The following is a 21,851-nucleotide window of genomic DNA, read 5'->3' as shown; positions in this document are numbered from 1 at the left end:
ATCTACCCTTGCCCCTCCAGACCCTCAGCACTGCCCCCAGTACTGCCTGCCCTCACCCCCCATAATATAAGCGTGAAATGGTCAGACAGATAGGATATTGGTACGAAGATGTCACATGAAAGGGCCCCGAGTGTCCATGGCCTCCCTGAGGCCAACGACCAGGCAGCCATTACAGAACTATAGGCCTCGCATTCAAACGGACATGAATCCAGTTGATGGGAGTCCCTAATGCAGGCTATTGGTATACTGTATGTAGGCTATCGTCAGTGTGACCCACCTCTAATATATCAAAGTTGAAAGCAAAAACACAAATGTCATGTCAATTATGGGCACTGGTCACTAGATGGCGCCATTGTAGTAAAACAATAGGGAAAAAATTCTACATGAAATAGAATTTTTTTTTTTTTTCAAACAGCGTGCTCAAAATGAGTTATAATGACCCCTTGATACAGTGTTAATATAGTGACAGAACTGCGCATGCGCTGGGGCTGCAGTCACAGCGTTGCATGCCGGGAGCTGTAGTTTCCTCCTGCACACCTGACGGATGTGACCCCCCCCCCCCCCCCCCCCCCGGCTACTCAGGGCGGCTGTATACCCGCTGGGTGTGAATCAGTGGCGCAGGATGTCACAGCGGAGACTGTCCCGGATCAGGCATCAGCGAGGCAGCCTGCATCGGGGTCCTCGGAGTCGGTGCTGTGCGTGTGACGCAGTCAGAGTGCGCGGACAGTGTGTACTGGTCGCACACTGAGCATGTAATGTATTTGGCTGAGGGACAGGGCAGGTCACGTGTTACGGGAGCCCGGACTCGGAGACTGCAATCCGGAAGCGGCCGTTGGATCCATAGCTCGGTACTCGGCAGCCAGGCACTGTCAGGACTCAGGAGTCGCAGCAGAGCACCGAGCAGGAGCGGGACTGGAGATCCTCCTATTAGCTGGCGGGAGGGGGCTGCGGGCTCCGGGGTGACACAGAGATCGGTGACAGGTGAGCGGGTGGTGAGTGGAGAATGTGCAGCAACCATACAGTGATCAGGGCACTGAGCGGTGCGGGAGGCTGGGGGTATTATACAGGAGAAGGGCAGTGTGAGGCTTCGGGGTATTATACAGGAGAAGGGCAGTGTGAGGCTGGGGGGTATTATACAGGAGAAGGGCAGTGCGAGGCTGGGGGGTATTATACAGGAGAAGGGCAGTGTGAGGCTGGGGGTATTATACAGGAGAAGGGCAGTGTGAGGCTGGGGGGTATTATACAGGAGAAGGGCAGTGCGAGGCTGTGGGTATTATACAGGAGAAGGGCAGTGTGAGGCTAGGGGTATTATACAGGAGAAGGGCAGTGCGGGAGGCTGGGGGTATTATACAGAAGAAGGGCAGTGCGAGGCTGGGGGTATTATACAAGAGAAGGGCAGTGCGAGGCTGGGGGTATTATACAGGAGAAGGGCAGTGTGAGGCTGGGGGTATTATACAGGAGAAGGGCAGTGCGAGGCTGGGGGGTATTTAATACAGGAGAAGGGCAGTGCGAGGCTGGGGGGTATTATACAGGAGAAGGGCAGTGCGAGGCTGGGGGGTATTATACAGGAGAAGGGCAGTGCGAGGCTGGGGGGTATTATACAGGAGAAGGGCAGTGCGAGGCTGGGGGGTATTATACAGGAGAAGGGCAGTGCGAGGCTGGGGGGTATTATACAGGAGAAGGGCAGTGCGAGGCTGGGGGGTATTATACAGGAGAAGGGCAGTGCGGAAGGCTGGGGGTATTATACAGGAGAAGGGTAGTGCGGGAGGCTGGGGGTATTATACAGGAGAAGGGCAGTGTGAGGCTTCGGGGTATTATACAGGAGAAGGGCAGTGTGAGGCTGGGGGGTATTATACAGGAGAAGGGCAGTGCGGGAGGCTGGGGGTATTATACAGGAGAAGGGCAGTGCGGGAGGCTGGGGGTATTATACAGGAGAAGGGCAGTGCGGGAGGCTGGGGGTATTATACAGGAGAAGGGCAGTGTGAGGCTTCGGGGTATTATACAGGAGAAGGGCAGTGTGAGGCTTCGGGGTATTATACAGGAGAAGGGCAGTGCGGGAGGCTGGGGGGTATTATACAGGAGAAGGGCAGTGTGAGGCTTCGGGGTATTATACAGGAGAAGGGCAGTGTGAGGCTGGGGGTATTATACAGGAGAAGGGCAGTGCGGGAGGCTGGGGGTATTATACAGGAGAAGGGCAGTGCGAGGCTGGGGGTATTATACAAGAGAAGGGCAGTGCGAGGCTGGGGGTATTATACAGGAGAAGGGCAGTGCGAGGCTGGGGGTATTATACAGGAGAAGGGCAGTGCGAGGCTGGGGGGTATTTAATACAGGAGAAGGGCAGTGCGAGGCTGGGGGGTATTATACAGGAGAAGGGCAGTGCGAGGCTGGGGGGTATTATACAGGAGAAGGGCAGTGCGAGGCTGGGGGGTATTATACAGGAGAAGGGCAGTGCGAGGCTGGGGGGTATTATACAGGAGAAGGGCAGTGCGGAAGGCTGGGGGTATTATACAGGAGAAGGGTAGTGCGGGAGGCTGGGGGTATTATACAGGAGAAGGGCAGTGTGAGGCTTCGGGGTATTATACAGGAGAAGGGCAGTGTGAGGCTGGGGGGTATTATACAGGAGAAGGGCAGTGCGGGAGGCTGGGGGTATTATACAGGAGAAGGGCAGTGCGGGAGGCTGGGGGTATTATACAGGAGAAGGGCAGTGTGAGGCTTCGGGGTATTATACAGGAGAAGGGCAGTGTGAGGCTTCGGGGTATTATACAGGAGAAGGGTAGTGCGGGAGGCTGGGGGTATTATACAGGAGAAGGGCAGTGTGAGGCTTCGGGGTATTATACAGGAGAAGGGCAGTGTGAGGCTGTGGGGTATTATACAGGAGAAGGGCAGTGCGGGAGGCTGGTGGTATTATACAGGAGAAGGGCAGTGCGGGAGGCTGGGGGTATTATACAGGAGAAGGGCAGTGTGAGGCTTCGGGGTATTATACAGGAGAAGGGCAGTGTGAGGCTGTGGGGTATTATACAGGAGATGGGCAGTGCGAGGCTGGGGGTATTATACAGGAGAAGGGCAGTGCGGGAGGCTGGGGGTATTATACAGGAGAAGGGCAGTGCGGGAGGCTGGGGGTATTATACAGGAGAAGGGCAGTGCGGGAGGCTGGGGGTATTATACAGGAGAAGGGCAGTGCGGGAGGCTGGGGGTATTATACAGGAGAAGGGCAGTGCGGGAGGCTGGGGGTATTATACAGGAGAAGGGCAGTGCGGGAGGCTGGGGGTATTATACAGGAGAAGGGCAGTGCAAGGCTGGGGGGTATTACATGGGGAGGCCAGTGTGGGGCTGTCCTTTTGCTTTCAGTTCCAGTGAGATGTATACAGCGGCATATTGCTGTAATATACTACGTAATAAACAGATCTGTTTCCATCGTTAAAGTAACTAGAATTATTTTGAGATGATAGAAGCATTTTAGTATTACTTTTACATTGTTGCTGTTTTCTTTTGTTTGTAGATAAAGAAATTCTTGTTTCTTGGCTACAGAGGTTATTTTCATTCTCGAAGATCTTTCACTTTCAGCCTGAGTCAGACTTGTGCCCTGCAGGTCCCATATCATAGACCAGAGGTTCTCAAACTCGTTCCTCAGGACCCCACACGGTGCATGTTTTGCAGGTCTCCTCACAGAATCGCAAGTGAAATAATTGGCACCACCTGTGGACCTTTTAAAATGTGTCAGTGAGTAATTAATACACCTGTGCACCTACTGGGTTACCTGCAAAACATGCACTGTGTGGGCTCCCGAGGACTGAGTTTGAGAACCTCTGTCATAGACTGTGTATTCTTATACCTTTATCATTGCTGCAGACTTACTCTCCCCTCCTTCCTGTCCTCTCACTGTATCTCGCATTTGCAGTGTTTGTTCCAAATGGTGCAGTGTGTTTGCTAATTAGCACATGACATGAACACTAGCACCTGCAGATGACGCAGAGTGGGTTCAGATTTATTCAATTGTAATAAGTAGGACTAATGCTTAACATAAACTTGTTCTTGTTTTCAATGATTTCTACCTCTAATGGGCCCTACACACTGGCCGACCCGCCGCCGAGCTGCCCGACGAGCGACCCGCCGGCGGGGGGGGGGGGGGGGCAGTGAAGTTTCTTCACTCCCCCTGTCACCCGGCTGCATTGAAGTGCAGGCAAATATGGACGAGATCGTCCATATTGGCCTGCATGCACAGCCGACGGGGGACCAGCGATGAACGAGGCCGGGGCCGCGCATCGTTCATCGCTGGAGCCTCCACACTGAAAGATATGAACGAGTTCTCGTTCATTTATGAACGAGATCGTTCATATCTTTCTAACATATCGGCCAGTGTGTAGGGCCTATAAGTGTCCTTTGTGTATTAATATGTTTAGTGTATCTACATATATTCAGATGTAATAGGAATAATAAGCAGTAATAATTGGTTTTATTGAAATCTGTAAAATAAATCAAATCAAGGCCGAATAACATTATTAATGTTAGAAAGCATTAAAACATGTTCAAGGTTTGTAATATGATTACATTTTTTTTAATTAAAACATTAATGCAAAAAACCAAACTGTTTTAATCCCCCAAAAAAGTTGTTTTTTTTAAACTTCGATTGTTTCCAATCCTGGCACCACTTAGGGGGCATATTTAGGGCACCAGCTACAGGGCAATGCAAATACAGTACTAACGTTTTGCAGCGCTATGGGGGAAAAAAACGTTTGTCGTCCCTATTTATGTGAAGTGCTTTTTCTGTTCAGGCACGAGGCGTTGAGTGTTCGGCTTCCATATTGCGTGTAGTATTATTAGCACTGCCACCGCTGCAATGTTTGTGGCACAGAGTTGGTATTAGTTATTCCCAGAAGGGGAATTGGTGGCGTTATCTCCTGGTTGTGCTGCGGCCTCAGCAGGAAACGAGGCTTGTGACTCTCTCTTGTCCTTTGTGTCCTGCACAGATCACACACAGGATGTCTACGGAGGCTCCCAGCAGTTTACTCTTCAACGTTACCTCCTTACCCGTCACTGCCTTCCCGACTTCATCTATGCTCCCGACGTCTGCCGCTGGCAATGCCACCAACATCTCCGTGCCACACTTCTGCCTGGTTATCCTGTACGAAGACATCGGGAGTTCCAAGTACGGATCTCGCTCCCTGCTTATGGGTTTGTCAAGGGGGGGAGTGGGGGGGATCTTCGGTTCTAAACAACTAAGGCTATGTAATATCATAATAGGAAATAGAATTGCACCCTACACCTATATAGGAACTGTCTTTTCATTATATATTTATTGATATGCTCCTGGCATGTTTCCATTAGTAGTTTAGCCATAAATAGGTTATGTCCTGGCAGCATTGAAATAGTTAATCTTTATCTTTGGCTATGGAATGGTTTGTTAGCATTGATGTAGTAATAAAAAGGTGACGCTCACATGTAATTCTCATTAGTGACTGGGTGCAGAGACAAAGGTCCTTTATCGAGTGATTATATCCGTATACAGGGTGAGCCAGAAAAAAAAAAAAATTCCGACATTTTAAAGGGTAACCACAAAGGCACGGTAAATGGTATTCAAGACGTTAGTACATGATCTAGAAGTGCAGGGAATACAGGTCATTTTCAATAGGTTTTGATCGTCCAGACGGAGGCCTTCACCTGTGATACACATTTGTAGTGGATTTCTGAAATTTGGCATCACTCGGCGACACATTTTCGGCGTTATCACTGCAATCTCCGCACAAAGCTCACTCTCATTGGTCTTGCTTCGTTACCAAGTAGAGTTTTCATTACTGGGCAGAAAACAATCCACCCTCCGCTTCATGAGAGGCCTCTATACAGCCAACGGGGTCTCCTGACACCGAGGTCTACACATATCCACCAAGAACCTTCAAAGCACTGAAGGCCGCTATATGCCAAGAAATGAGGAGATCATATTCATAACCAACGGAACATAAACTGTATTCCAGGCACTTCTACATTATGGGGGTGATTCAGATCTGATCGTAGAGGCGCTAAATGTACACATCTGCTATCACTTACTCTGCCATGCGTGGGGGACGTCCAGCACATGGCTAGTCCGCCCCACATGTCAGGCCCTGCCTCCCCCGCAAGGGTGCAAAAGCATCACATGGCCGCGATGCTTTGGCACCTGTTGAGAGCTCCCGGCCTGCGCAGCTCCTACACGCTGGCAGGCGACGGCCCGCCCCTGCAACGGTCCGCGCCTTGCCAACATCATTCTAATGCCGTTGCCACGCCCCCTCCCGCCCTGGGTGCGCATGCGCACTCCACAAAGGGATTCAGACTGCGATCGCTGCCGCTGCAGCGATACAGTTTGATTTAACCCCTATGTACTAACCTTTTGAATAGCGGTTACCAGACCCTTTTTATTCTCTGACGTCCTAGTGGATGCTGGGAACTCCGAAAGGACTATGGGGAATAGCGGGCTCCGAAGGAGGCTGGGCACTCTAGAAAGACTTGACTACCTGGTGTGCACTGGCTCCTCCCACTATGACCCTCCTCCAAGCCTCAGTTAGTTAGATTTTGTGCCCGGCCGAGGTTGGATGCACACTAGGGGCTCTCCTGAGCCCTTAGAAAGAAAGTATAGATTTAGGTTTTTTATTTTCAGTGAGACCTGCTGGCAACAGGCTCACTGCAGCGAGGGACTAAGGGGAGAAGAAGCGAACTCGCCTGCTTGCAGCCGGATTGGGCTTCTTAGGCTACTGGACACCATTAGCTCCAGAGGGATCGACCGCAGGCCCAGTCCTTGGTGTTCGGTCCCGGAGCCGCGCCGCCGCCCCCCTTACAGAGCCAGAAGCAAGAAGAGGTCTGGAAAATCGGCGGCAGAAGACATCAGTCTTCACCAAGGTAGCGCACAGCACTGCAGCTGTGCGCCATTGCTCCTCATACACACTTCACACTCCGGTCACTGAGGGTGCAGGGCGCTGGGGGAGGGGGCGCCCTGAGCAGCAATAAAAACACCTTGGCTGGCAAAAATACCACAATATATAGCCCCAGAGGCTATATATGTGGTAATTACCCCTGCCAGATTCCACAAAAAAGCGGGAGAGTAGTCCGCGGAAAAGGGGCGGAGCTATCTCCCTCAGCACACTGGCGACATTTTTCCCTCACAGCTCCGCTGGAAGGAAGCTCCCTGGCTCTCCCCTGCAGACTACACTACAGAAAAGGGTAAAAAAGAGAGGGGGGGGCATTAAATTTAGGCGCAGTATATATATTTATATAGAAAAAGCAGCTATAGGGGACATAACTCAGTTAGTCCCTGCCTTATATAGCGCTCTGGTGTGTGCTGGCATACTCTCACTCTGTCCCCCAAAGGGGCTTTTGTGGGTCCTGTCCTCTATTAGAGCATTCCCTGTGTGTGTGCGGTGTGTCGGTACGGCTGTGTCGACATGTTTGATGAGGATAATGATGTGGAGGCGGAGCAGATGCCTTTAGAAGGGATGTCACCTTCTGGGGGGCAGACACCTGAGTGGATGAGCTTATGGAAAGAAATGAGTGCACATATTGACTCCTTACATAAGAAATTTGACAACATGCCAAATGTGGGACAACCGGGTTCTCAGCTCGTGCCTGTCCAGGTGGCTCAAAGGTCGTCAGGGGCTCTAAAACGCCCGCTACCTCAGTTTGCAGACGCAGATGTCGACACTGATACTGACACCAGTGTCGACGACGATGAGTCGAATCTAATGCCCATTAAGGCCATTCACTGCATGATTGAGGCAATGAAAGAGGTGTTAAACATTTCTGATTTACATCCAGGTACCACAAAGAAGGGTATTATGTTTGGGGAGAAAAAACTACCCGTAGTTTTTCCCCCGTCAGATGAATTAAATGAAGTGTGTGAAGAAGCGTGGGCTTCCCCTGATAAAAAATTGGTAATTCCTAAGAAGGTACTAATGGCGTTCCCTTTCCCGCCAGAGGATAGGTCACGTTGGGAAACACCTCCTAGGGTGGATAAAGCGCTCACACGTTTGTCTAAAAAGGTGGCACTACCGTCTCAGGATACGGCCGCCCTAAAGGAGCCTGCTGATAGAAAGCAGGAGGCGATCCTGAAGTCTGTATATACACACTCAGGCATTATACTTAGACCAGCTATTGCGTCAGCATGGATGTGCAGTGCTGCCGCTGCGTGGTCAGATAAACTGTCAGAAAATATTGACACATTAGACAGAGACACGATTCTGCTAACAATTGACCATATCAAAGACTCAGTCTTATATATGAGAGATGCACAGAGGGAAATCTGCCGGCTGGCATCTAAAGTAAGTGCATTGACCATTTCTGCTAGGAGAGGCTTATGGACTCGCCAGTGGACAGGAGATGCAGATTCCAAAAGGCACATGGAAGTTTTGCCTTATAAGGGTGAGGAATTATTTGGGGATGGTCTCTCGGACCTAGTTTCCACAGCAACGTCTGGGAAGTCAGCATTTTTACCCCATGTCCCCTCACAGCCTAAGAAGGCGCCGTTTTATCAGGTTCAGTCCTTTCGGACCCAGAAAAACAAGCGTGGAAAAGGCGGGTCTTTTCTGTCTAGAGGCAGAGGTAGGGGAAGAAGGCTGCAACAAACAGCAGGTTCCCAGGAGCAAAAGTCCTCCCCCGCTTCTTCTTCCAAGTCCGTCGCATGACGGTGGGGCTCCACAGGCGGAGCCAGGTACGGTGGGGGGCCGCCTCAAGAATTTCAGCGATCAGTGGGCTCGCTCACAGGTGGATCCCTGGATCCTTTAAATAGTATCTCAGGGGTACAAACTGGAATTCGAGGCGTCTCCACCCCACCGGTTCCTAAAATCTGCCTTGCCGATTACTCCCTCAGACAGGGAGGTGGTGCTTGCGGCAATTCACAAGCTGTATTCCCAGCAGGTGATAGTCAAGGTACGCCTACTTCAACAAGGCCGGGGTTACTATTCCACACTATTTGTGGTGCCGAAACCGGACGGTTCGGTGAGACCCATTTTAAATTTGAAATCCTTGAACACATACATAAAAAAATTCAAGTTCAAGATGGAATCGCTCAGGGCGGTTATTGCAAGCCTGGACGAGGGGGATTACATGGTATCCCTGGACATCAAGGATGCTTACCTGCATGTCCCCATTTACCATCCTCACCAGGAGTACCTCAGATTTGTGGTACAGGATTGCCATTACCAATTCCAGACGCTGCCGTTTGGACTCTCCACGGCACCGAGGGTATTTACCAAGGTTATGGCAGAAATGATGATACTCCTTCGAAAAAAGGGACTTTTAATTATCCCGTACTTGGACGATCTCCTAATAAAGGCACGGTCCAAGGAACAGTTGTTGGTGGGAGTAGCACTATCTCAGGAAGTGCTGCGCCAGCACGGCTGGATTCTGAATATCCCAAAGTCACAGCTGGTTCCGACTACACGTCTACTGTTCCTGGGTATGATTCTGGACACAGTCCAGAAAAAAGTGTTTCTCCCGGAGGAGAAAGCCAGGGAGTTGTCTTCTCTAGTCAGAGACCTCCTGAAACCAAAACAGGTATCGGTGCATCACAGCACGCGGGTCCTGGGAAAGATGGTAGCCTCTTACGAGGCAATTCCATTCGGCAGGTTCCATGCCAGAATCTTTCAGTGGGACCTGTTGGACAAATGGTCCGGATCGCATCTTCAGATGCATCGCTTAATAACCCTGTCTTCAAGAACCAGGGTGTCTCTTCTGTGGTGGCTGCACAGTGCTCATCTTCTGGAGGGCCGCAGATTCGGAATACAGGACTGGGTCCTGGTGACCACGGATGCCAGCCTTCGAGGCTGGGGGGCAGTCACTAGGGGAAGAAACTTCCAAGGACTATGGTCAAGTCAGGAGACTTCCCTTCACATAAATATTCTGGAACTAAGGGCCATGTACAATGCCCTAAGTCAAGAAAAATACCTGCTCCTACACCAGCCGGTGCTGATCCAGTCAGACAACATCACGGCAGACGCCCATGTAAATCGACAGGGCGACACACAAAGCAGGATGGCAATGGCAGAAGCCACAAGAATTCTCCGTTGGGTGGAAAATCATGTACTAGCACTGTCAGCAGTGTTCATTCCGGGAGTGGACAACTGGGAAGCAGACTTTCTCAGCAGGCACGACCTCCACCCGGGAGAGTGGGGACTTCATCCAGAAGTCTTCCAAATGATTGTAAATCAGTGGGATCGTCCACAGGTGGACATGATGGCGTCCCGCCTAAACAAAAAACTAGACCGGTATTGCGCCAGGTCAAGAGACCCTCAGGCGATAGCTGTGGACGCTCTAGTGACACCGTGGGTGTACCAGTCAGTTTATGTGTTCCCTCCTCTGCCTCTCATACCAAAGGTATTGAGAATAATAAGAAAGCGAGGAGTAAACACAATTCTCGTGGTTCCGGATTGGCCAAGACGAGCGTGGTACCCGGAACTTCAAGAGATGATCTCAGAGGACCCGTGGCCTCTGCCGCTCAGACAAGACCTGCTACAGCAGGGACCCTGTCTGTTCCAAGACTTACCGCGGCGGCGTTTGACGGCATGGCGGATCCTGAGGGAAAAGGGCATTCCGGAGGAAGTCATTCCTACGCTTATTAAAGCCAGGAAAGAGGTTACAGCAAATCATCACCGCATATGGCGGAAATATGTTGCATGGTGTGAGGCCGAAAAGGCCCCAACAGAGGAATTTCAACTAGGTCGATTTCTGCTTTTCCTGCAAGCAGGAGTGAATATGGGCCTAAAACTGGGATCCATTAAAGTACAGATCTCTGCTTTGTCGATTTTTTTTCTTTCAAAAAGAATTAGCTTCAGTACCTGAAGTTCAGACATTTGTAAAAGGAGTGCTGCATATTCAGCCCCCGTTTGTGCCTCCTGTGGCACCTTGGGATCTCAACGTGGTGTTGAATTTCTTGAAATCACATTGGTTTGAGCCACTAAAAACCGTGGATCTGAAATATCTCACGTGGAAAGTGGTCATGTTATTGGCCTTGGCTTCGGCCAGGCGAGTATCAGAATTGGCGGCTTTATCATGTAAAAGCCCTTATCTGATTTTCCATATGGATAGGGCAGAATTGAGGACTCATCCCCAGTTTCTCCCTAAGGTGGTATCAGCGTTTCACCTGAACCAGCCTATTGTGCCTGCGGCTACTAAGGACTTGGAGGACTCCAAGTTGCTAGACGTTGTCAGGGCCCTGAAAATATATGTTTCCAGGACGGCTAGAGTCAGAAAGTCTGACTCGCTGTTTGTTCTGTATGCACCCAACAAGCTGGGTGCTCCTGCTTCTAAGCAGACTATTGCTCGTTGGATTTGTAGTACAATTCAGCTTGCACATTCTGTGGCAGGCCTGCCACAGCCAAAATCTGTCAATGCCCATTCCACAAGGAAGGTGGGCTCATCTTGGGCGGCTGCCCGAGGGGTCTCGGCTTTACAACTTTGCCGAGCAGCTACTTGGTCAGGGGCAAACACGTTTGCAAAATTCTACAAATTTGATACCCTGGCTGAGGAGGACCTGGGGTTCTCTCATTCGGTGCTGCAGAGTCATCCGCGCACTCCCGCCCGTTGGGGAGCTTTGGTATAATCCCCATGGTCCTTTCGGAGTTCCCAGCATCCACTAGGACGTCAGAGAAAATAAGAATTTACTCACCGGTAATTCTATTTCTCGTAGTCCGTAGTGGATGCTGGGCGCCCATCCCAAGTGCGGTTTATCTGCAATACTTGTACATAGTTATTGTTAACTAAATCGGGTTATTGTTGAGCCATCTGTTGAGAGGCACAGTTGTTTTCATACTGTCAAACTGGATAGAGTATCACGAGTTGTACGGTGTGATTGGTGTGGCTGGTATGAGTCTTACCCGGGATTCAAAATCCTTCCTTATTATGTCAGCTCGTCCGGGCACAGTGTCCTAACTGAGGCTTGGAGGAGGGTCATAGTGGGAGGAGCCAGTGCACACCAGGTAGTCATAAATCTTTCTAGAGTGCCCAGCCTCCTTCGGAGCCCGCTATTCCCCATGGTCCTTTCGGAGTTCCCAGCATCCACTACGGACTACGAGAAATAGAATTACCGGTGAGTAAATTCTTATTTATTTATTTTTTAACCCTTTAAAATGTGGGAGTTTTTTTTTGTTGTTTTTTCTCGCCCTGTATCATGTGCGGAAAATGACTTCTACTAGTGAGGGTTTTTATGGCCTATTGCCTCTTAATGTTTAAAAAGATAATACACAACAAATGTAAAAACGCACGTGAACAAATGTTAGTGCCGTTTGTAACAATTTAATATTCAGAATTCATTTAAATGTTATTTTAAAAAGAGTGTAAATCTAGGTACACACCGTGCAGCATGGCGAGCCAGTGTCGCAGTGTAACGCTATATCACATCTTCCATACGCACTACACAATCCGCTGGGATGCATCGTTACATGCTGCAGTCGCTTGGCCACGGAATCGTCCCATTGGACGTGCAGCACATCCACTGAGATGATTCAGTGACCGGCGGTACACACCTTACGGTGTACACAATATACTGTACCTTTCCGATTCGCATCGGTAGTATATATCATACAATGGCCCAAATGGATTTATTCGTCTCCACCGAATCACTTTTTAAGGCTTAATATATTTGGGCCAATATCTAATAGTGTGTACTCAGCTTAAGATTGCGTCATGTTTATAAAAATCAAAGATGCATAAAAAACACAACAATATTATATGGCTGTAATAATCTGCAAATGCAACCGTATATTTACACGCGCTTCCAATACCTACATAATGGGGTCGATTCTATTCGGCAACTTAAGAATAGAATTGGCTCCCGACGCTACTCAATTCAGCTGCTAGTGACCCGCAATTGTCGGGAATTCTTCTCTCATCCCCGGGGGATGAGAGAAGAAACCCGAGAAAAGTGCTTCCTCGCGGCCGGCGTGAGGCTGATTCTGTCGGCAATCAGCCTCGCGCCGGGGAGTTAAGTCGGAGAATGCCCGTTCTCCCGACAATTCAACCTGTTTTGCGGCGAGAACGGGACATCGCCGATTTAACTGGAGCTGTATTGAATAGCGTCGGGAGCTAATTCCCGGCGCTATTCTTAAGTTGCCGAATAGAATCGACCCCATTGAGCAGTTTTGTGTATGCGACAGGTATGTTTTCAGCTTTTGCAATTCTCACCCCTGGTAAAAACTGTAAAAGTATATAGCCAGTTAATCTCTGTACAAATGAACATGGATATGATTTTAAAGTTCTGGGTTTTTTAAATTTTATTTTTAACGTATTTAATTCAGTGACACAACTGTGGGATGTTTGTGCATTTGTCATTCTAATGAACAAGGTGTACACTCATCCCAGAGTTGTGTCTTGCACAAATATCTACTTTAATTTGCTTATAAAAGACTGGATGACTGGGATAGGAAATATTCAGGAGATACTTATTTGTCTCATTACACCCCAGTGAGCAATACAAGAATGAGAACCAAATGATGTGTGTTCATACTCTATGTAAAATGAAATAGAATGTGACTTTAGAATAGAATGTATTTTGTAAAATAAGTAGTGTATAGTATGTTTGGATTTACTGTTCCGCTGTATTTTTCTCTTTTATTTAGGGGTGTATTCAATGCTCGTCTGATCCTTTCCGACGGAAAGGATCCGACAATGCCATTCCGACTGTTTTTAAAGTTGGATTGACATTGTTGGAAATGGGGCTAAAACCTGTCTGATTTGGCCACGTTTCCGACAAACGCTCGGTTCCGCGGCTATTCTGCCGATCCACGTGTTTTCCGACAAGTCGGAATTGCCGACTTGCCTGAAAAATGGCAGGTAAATTGAACAGGTCGGAAACTGACGTCTTTCTGACAATTGAATACACCCCTTAGAGTACAATGATGACTTTTTAATTCTTATTAGGATTCTTAATGGACATATAGGGGTATATTCAATTAAGGTTGAAACTTCCGTCTTGTCGAAAAGACGGCAGTTTTTGACTTTTTCAGGTCGGATGGGGTTCCGACCTATTCAGTCCCGAGCATTTTTATTCGGATCCATTCCGACAAATGCATGTTGGAATGGATCCAACCTTAATTGAATATACCCCATATTGCGTATTGTTCATTTACATACATAGCTAGTGATGATCTAGATAGAACACACATTCGTATAGTACTTTGATAAAACAGAGACCTAATTATTCATAATTCAGTGTTTTTTATCCTTATACACAATCCAGCTTCTAAACTAGGGGTGGGCAAAATACGGCCCGCGGGCCGGATGCGGGCCGCAAACCGATCCTGCCCGGCCCACTGCCTCCCACCAGCAAGCAATGACAAGCGGCCCGACCAGCTGAGCTGCTTGTCATTGCTCTGCACTGCAGTACCTCCAAGCTGCCAGCGGCGCCTCTCTCCCCTGCTGCTGCTGCGTTGTAGCAGCCTCCTCCTCCCGCCTCCAGACTCCCCAGTGACAACGGCTGTGTTCAGCCGAAAAGGGGGCGGGGCTACATGCCGATGAAGGGGCGGGGCTACGTGCCAATGAAGAGGCGGGGCTACACGGAACTTCAGGGGGCGGAGCTACACGGGACAAGAGCCAGACTGCTACAGATCCATCCTTCCTGCCACTGCCAGCCAGATCAGTAAGTTACTGGGAAAAGTGAGTGAGAGAGAGTGTGTGTGTGTGTATATATGTGAGAGTGTGTGTGTGTATTCGTGTGTGCGGACAGTGGCGTCAGACTGTTTTTAGGTTGGGGGGAGAGATCTTTAGCTCTCGCTGTACCAAACCCTCACCGTGTCACCCCCATGGTGTTCTGTCACTGTCACCCCCCGTGTTCTGTCACCGTGTCACCCCCCGTGTTCTGTCACCGTGTCACCCCCACTGTGTTCTGTCACCGTGTCACCCCCACTGTGTTCTGTCACCGTGTCACCCCCACTGTGTTCTGTCACCGTGTCACCCCCACTGTGTTCTGTCACCGTGTCACCCCCCCGTGTTCTGTCACCGTGTCACCCCCCCGTGTTCTGTCACCGTGTCACACCCCCGTGTTCTGTCACCGTGTCACACCCCCGTGTTCTGTCACCGTGTCACACCCCCGTGTTCTGTCACCGTGTCACACCCCCGTGTTCTGTCACTGTGTCACACCCCCGTGTTCTGTCACTGTGTCACCCCCCCGTGTTCTGTCACACCCCCGTGTTCTGTCACCGTGTCACACCCCCGTGTTCTGTCACTGTGTCACCCCCCCGTGTTCTGTCACCCCCCCGTGTTCTGTCACCCCCCCCGTGTTCTGTCACCCCCCCCGTGTTCTGTCACCCCCCCCGTGTTCTGTCACCCCCCCCGTGTTCTGTCACCCCCCCCGTGTTCTGTCACCCCCCCGTGTTCTGTCACCCCCCCGTGTTCTGTCACCCCCCCGTGTTCTGTCACCCCCCCGTGTTCTGTCACCCCCCCGTGTTCTGTCACCCCCCCGTGTTCTGTCACCCCCCCGTGTTCTGTCACCCCCCCGTGTTCTGTCACCCCCCCGTGTTCTGTCACCCCCCCGTGTTCTGTCACCCCCCCGTGTTCTGTCACCCCCCCGTGTTCTGTCACCCCCCCGTGTTCTGTCACCCCCCCGTGTTCTGTCACCCCCCCGTGTTCTGTCACCCCCCCGTGTTCTGTCACTGTGTCACCCCCCCGTGTTCTGTCACTGTGTCACCCCCCCCCGTGTTCTGTCACTGTCACCCCCCCCCCGTGTTCTGTCACTGTCACCCCCCCCCCGTGTTCTGTCACTGTCACCCCCCCCCGTGTTCTGTCACTGTCACACCCCCCCGTGTTCTGTCACACCCCCCGTGTTCTGTCACTGTGTCACCCCCACCGTGTTCTGTCACTGTGTCACCCCCACCGTGTTCTGTCACTGTGTCACCCCCACCGTGTTCTGTCACCGTGTCACCCCCCCGTGTTCTGTCACCGTGTCACCCCCCCCCGTGTTCTGTCACCGTGTCACCCCCCCGTGTTCTGTCACCGTGTCACCCCCCCCCGTGTTCTGTCACTGTCACACCCCCCCTCAGTGTTCTGTCACTCACCCCCACCGTGTTCTGTCACCCCCACCGTGTTCTGTCACCCCCACCGTGTTCTGTCACCCCCACCGTGTTCTGTCACCCCCACCGTGTTCTGTCACCCCCACCGTGTTCTGTCACCCCCACCGTGTTCTGTCACCCCCACCGTGTTCTGTCACCCCCACCGTGTTCTGTCACCCCCACCGTGTTCTGTCACCCCCACCGTGTTCTGTCACCGTGTCACCCCCACCGTGTTCTGTCACCGTGTCACCCCCACCGTGTTCTGTCACCGTGTCACCCCCACCGTGTTCTGTCACCGTGTCACCCCCACCGTGTTCTGTCACCGTGTCACCCCCACCGTGTTCTGTCACCGTGTCACCCCCACCGTGTTCTGTCACCGTGTCACCCCCACCGTGTTCTGTCACCGTGTCACCCCCACCGTGTTCTGTCACCGTGTCACCCCCACCGTGTTCTGTCACCGTGTCACCCCCACCGTGTTCTGTCACCGTGTCACCCCCACCGTGCGCTGTCACCCCCACCGTGCGCTGTCACCCCCACCGTGCGCTGTCACCCCCACCGTGCGCTGTCACCCCCTCCGTGCGCTGTCACCCCCTCCGTGCGCTGTCACCCCCTCCGTGCGCTGTCACCCCCTCCGTGCGCTGTCACCCCCTCCGTGCGCTGTCACCCCCTCCGTGCGCTGTCACCCCCTCCGTGCGCTGTCACCCCCTCCGTGCGCTGTCACCCCCTCCGTGCGCTGTCACCCCCTCCGTGCGCTGTCACCCCCTCCGTGCGCTGTCACCCCCTCCGTGCGCTGTCACCCCCTCCGTGCGCTGTCACCCCCTCCGTGCGCTGTCACCCCCTCCGTGCGCTGTCACCCCCTCCGTGCGCTGTCACCCCCTCCGTGCGCTGTCACCCCCTCCGTGCGCTGTCACTGTGTCACCCCCCGTGTGCTGTCACCGTGTCACCCCCCCCGTGTGGTGCCCAAAAAGGGTGTGTGGCCTAATTTAAAAGGGGTGGGGCCTGGCGGATATTTTCTCTTTCGCTCCGGGGGCATGTCCAGCTTCCCCGAAGATGCTGGCTGCCCCCGGAGACTGGACTGTGTGTGCCGGCTCTTATCTGTGACCCCTCGTGTTCTGTCACTGTGTCACACTCCCCGTGTCCTATCACTGGTGGTCATTCCGAGTTGGTCGCTCGTTACTTTTTTTTTCGCAACGGAGCGATTAGTCGCTATAGTGCATGCGCAATGTCCGCAGTGCGACTGCGCCAAGTAAATTTGCTATGCAGTTAGGTATTTTACTCACGGCATTATGAGGTTTTCTTCTTCGTTCTGGTGATCGTAATGTGATTGATAGGAAGTGGGTGTTTCTGGGCGGAAACTGGCCGTTTTATGGGTGTGTGTGAAAAAACGCTGCCGTTTCTGGGAAAAACGCGGGAGTGGCTGGAGAAACGGGGGAGTGTCTGGGCGAACGCTGGGAGTGTTTGTGACGTCAAACCAGGAACGAAATTGACTGAACTGATCGCAGTGGCAGAGTAAGTCCCGAGCTACTCAGAAACTGCTAAGAAATTTCTATTCGCAATTTTGAGAATCTTTCGTTCGCAAGTTTGCTAAGCTAAGATTCACTCCCAGTAGGCGGCGGCTTAGCGTGTGCAATACTGCTAAAAGCAGCTTGCGAGCAAACAACTCGGAATGAGGGCCCCTGTGTCACACCTTTCCCCAGGGGCCATAAGACACTGGATAATTTGCTTGCTGCGCAATAATTATCCTAAATAAAATGTTAATGTGTAAAAGGGGGCTCTACCTTCCGTACTGTGTAAAAGGGGGCTCTACCTTCCGTACTGTGTAAAATGGAGCTCTACCTGCTGTAATGTGTAAAAGGGGGCTCTACCTGCCGTACTGTGTAAAAGGAAGCTCTATCTGCTGTAATGTGTAAAAGGGGGCTCTACCTTCCGTACTGTGTAAAAGGGAGCTCTACCTGCTGTAATGTGTGTAAGTGGCGCTGTGTGGCGCAATTTGAATAATGGAGACTATTGTGCAGCCTAATATGAATCTGTATTATTTTTTGTCCACACTCCTTCCACATGAAGCCACGTCCCTATATTTTTGGCAAGTGGGGGGAGCTGCTATTTTGTGTGTGGCCCTCGGATACTGACAGGAAATGTCAAGTGGCCCCTCACCTGAAATAATTGCCCACCCCTGTTCTAAAGTATATACTGTATATTGTACTGCAAAGTAAATTGTTTGTCGGCTGATCTCTTATTTTATGTAACAGACGATGCTGTACAATGGGCTGAGCCTAATTCAGATATCTACGCAAATTCAATGGTTTGTGGACGTTTCCCGTGCAGAACGGAACGCTGCGAGCGTTCGGGAGCAGGGAGGGGACGGCTACGGAGACCCCGTTCTGTAGACGAGACAGGGTCTGTGTCTTCCGATGCAGATTTCCTTGTCCCGGCAGTGTAAATTCCCCTGCCATCCTGAATAACTTAATGGTCACGCATCTTCGGACACCTCTTTCCAGACTCCTCCTCCTGCGGCATTTTGTACAGCAGCTGCGTCCAAAGATCTTTATAATTTCAAAGAAAATGTAAATGACACTCTCAAACAATGAAATCTGACCTGTTTACGGGAGCATTTACTGTAAGAAATATTCTGGTTTTATTTTAGTCGGAAACAAAGAGCTTTATTTATGACGCCAGCAGCCGCTTCCTGGTGGGATGGATGGGAAATTTGTAAACTGCACTCACACTCTGTGTTAAGCTAAAGTACATTTTCACCTCCAATCCGGCGGGAAGAAGCCGCTGCTTCTTAATTAAAGCCGAAAGAGTGAATTTGGAAAGCTACAAACAGACAAAGAGTAGAGATAATAGGGGGGAATTCAGTTGCCGACGACTTGTTCGGCCTGGTGAATCTGTGCGACACCTGCCGCACTTTACGGCAGCAGTAACTTGCACAAAAGTGTTCGCTACCCTATAGGGTAGTGAGCACTTTTGTGTTAATCGACCTGGCGAAGTGTGCAAAATGGACTGCTGTTGCCGGTGTTTACACACTGCGGCAACGGCAGATCGCACCCTTCACCGGTTCTGTGGCGGTGGTCGTAGGGTATCTTGTGTGAATCCACATGGCGCATGCCTAAAACAGTGTTTGCACACACACATAATGATTTCTTCATAGCTAACACATAGATTTACTTATTGTAAGCGTGTTTAAGCTATTTTGTGTTTGCATATGCCAGATGGATAGCTATTTCTGTGTGTTAGACATATGGATTTTCGATCTCTGTGCTGTCTACAGTCACTATGGGGGTCATTCCGAGTTGATCGCTCGCTAGCTGTTTTTAGCAGCCGTGCAAACACATAGTCGCTGCCCACAGGGGAGTGTATTTTCGCTTTGCAAGTGTGCGATTACCTGTGCAGCCGAGCTCTGCAAAAACATTTTGTGCAGTTTCTGAGTAGGTCTGAACTTACTCAGCACTTGCGATCACTTCAGCCTGTCCGGTACCGGAATTGACGTCAGACACCCGCCCTGCAAACGCCCGGACACGCCTGCGTTTTTCCAAACACTCCTAGAAAACGGTCAGTTGCTACCCTCAAACGCCTTCTTCCTGTCAATCTCCTTGCGATCGCCCGTGCGAATGGATTCTTCGTTAAATCCATCGCTCAGCAACGTTCCGCTTTGTACCCGTATGACGCGCCTGCGCATTGCGTTGCATGCGCAGTTTTGACCTGATTGCACCGCAGCGAAAAAACCTAGCGTGCGATAAGGTTGGAATGACCCCGTATGTCAGCAGCATAAAGATTGTCAAACTACTTCCCATTGGAGAGGTTTCTGTAGTTTAATCGATGACTAATTACACACACAAATGAATGGTTTACAACACAGGCACAAGTGGGATGTTAGTGTAAACCAGACGCACAGAACAACACCAGTGGGAGAGGGCGGAAAGGAGGAAGTATATTTTTATATATGGGTAAATTTACGAGAAACAACAAAATAGTGTTATGTTAAAGATCTAATTTGATTGAGCAGGAGTGTACCTAATACAGGTTATACAGGTACGGTGTCTGGATTCTCTTTACTGTGTGAGCCGTCGGTGTCAGATGCAGCATGTGTGTATATTTAGCTTAGTCAGTGTTTGCTGAGTCTGTGGGAACCTAGGGTGTCCTCTGTGACCCCACGCGGCCATGTCTAGAACAGTGTATGCTCACACGTGACGCTTTCTCCTGGTGGCGATGGTATGCTCTGTGCTTGTTAGGTTATTGTACTGGTAGCAATGAGTTCTTTCATTTATTTATTAACCGTTCCTTATAAATTCCGTTGCGCTTTACAATTGCAAGCAAAAATTAAAAACAAAAGTGGGTGATAACAAACAGTCATAGAGGTAGGAGGGACCTGCTCGCAAGCTTACACTCTATAGATAACGTAATGATCCTAGGGGAAATGTGGCCTTGAGGGAGACGAAGTAATCTATAAGCAGGACCAGCGTTGTGTGAGTTGGCTAACCACTTATTGTGACAGCAGAGTACACATTTCCTGAGCGGCAAGGCCATAGGGCGTTTCATGTGACTGTCTCCAGGGTACGGCAGAAAGGGACGGCCAGTTTTTGCATTATCACAGAGACTGGTTAACTTCTTACAAGAGTTTTGGGAAGGATTCTGCACACGTCTGGAAGGGTAGAATCTGGATTTCCTGATGATCTTAGAGTGCTTTGCAATGATTTAATATTGTAATCTTTCTCCCCCAGACTGCACAATTGTTATAATATTATGTATTCCGTTATATGCCTGCTTTGCATTTGCTTCACTTAGTATATAGCGGCTCTAATAGAATTTTGAAGTTTGAAAGGGCTGTATTGTCTCTAAATCCTTGTTAGAAGTGTTACAGATTAAGGGGGATATGGATCAAAGTTTGGCAAGAGAGAACGTGGAGAGAGAGTACCAACCAATCCGCTCTTAACTGTCATTCTTCAAACAACGCCTGTAACATGATAGAAGCTGATTGATTGCTACTTTGGGCCTAATTCAGACCTGAGCAAATTTGTTAGCTAATGGGCAAAACCATGTGCACTGCAGGTGGGGCAGATGTAACATGTGCAGAGAGAGTTAGATTTGGGTGGGTTATATTGTTTCTGTGCAGGGTAAATACTGGCTGCTTTATTTCTACACTGCAATTTAGATTTCAGTTTGAACACACCACACCCAAATCTAACTCTCTCTGCACATGTTACATCTGCCCCCCCCCCCCCCCCTGCAGTGCACATGTGATGAAGTGTGTATTACCCCCTGAGGAACATGAAGCATAGTATAACCATAGCACTGAGCGCAGATGTTTGTAGCGAGAGGTCCATAAACAGAGAGCTAACATGAGCAGATGCCTTTTCCGCGCCAAGCTATAATATTAAACCTGTTTTATTTCTTTTTGTATGGACCAGCTTAAATATAACGGAATCTTCTAGGGTTTGGAGCATTGGATAGCGCTTTATGACTGGGTGTAATGACAGATCCGTTTCGTTTACAATTTTGGTGAATTAAGCGATAGAGCCCGTGTATGGAAGGTCTGTGAATACCATGAGGCTGTGTACGGAAATATCTGGCTTTGGAAATGTAATTCTTCTGATGTCCGGCGTTGCTTTTGGAAGATGAAGAAGAATCCGTTTTATCATGAACTAATAAGATATGGTCCAAGCTTCCCTGACACTTTTCTGATATTGATTAGTAAAACTTCCCCCTGCCAGATGCTTCGTCAGCCGTCTGTTACATTACTGCAGTGATCTCTGATGGTCCGAGGAGTAATTAATGGATTAATGGTGGTAATTCTAAGTTGATCGCAGCAGGACATTTTTTAGCAGTTGGGCAAAACCATGTGCACTGCAG

At 50.2% G+C, this 21,851-nt stretch overlaps 1 protein-coding gene across 2 annotated transcripts in view; it reads left to right on the top strand.

Annotated features, from left to right (window-relative positions):
- Positions 1-592: 592 nt before the first annotated feature.
- Positions 593-21,851, top strand: part of TPRA1 (transmembrane protein adipocyte associated 1) — a 38,436-nt gene continuing 17,177 nt past the window's right edge. Inside the window, exons 1-2 of one of the 2 annotated variants that reach the window (XM_063941216.1) lie at positions 593-981; positions 4,968-5,172. In XM_063941216.1, the coding sequence (XP_063797286.1) occupies positions 756-981; positions 4,968-5,172 (431 nt within the window). In that variant the 5' untranslated portion in view covers positions 593-755. The remainder of the gene's footprint in view (positions 982-4,967; positions 5,173-21,851) is intronic. The other variant, XM_063941217.1, reaches the window with a different exon arrangement.

This window comes from Pseudophryne corroboree, chromosome 9 (genome assembly GCF_028390025.1).
Source record: "Pseudophryne corroboree isolate aPseCor3 chromosome 9, aPseCor3.hap2, whole genome shotgun sequence".
Taxonomy (NCBI): Eukaryota; Metazoa; Chordata; class Amphibia; order Anura; family Myobatrachidae; genus Pseudophryne; species Pseudophryne corroboree.
Note: the sequence above shows the minus strand (reverse complement) of the source record. Positions and strands in the feature narration are given on the sequence as shown.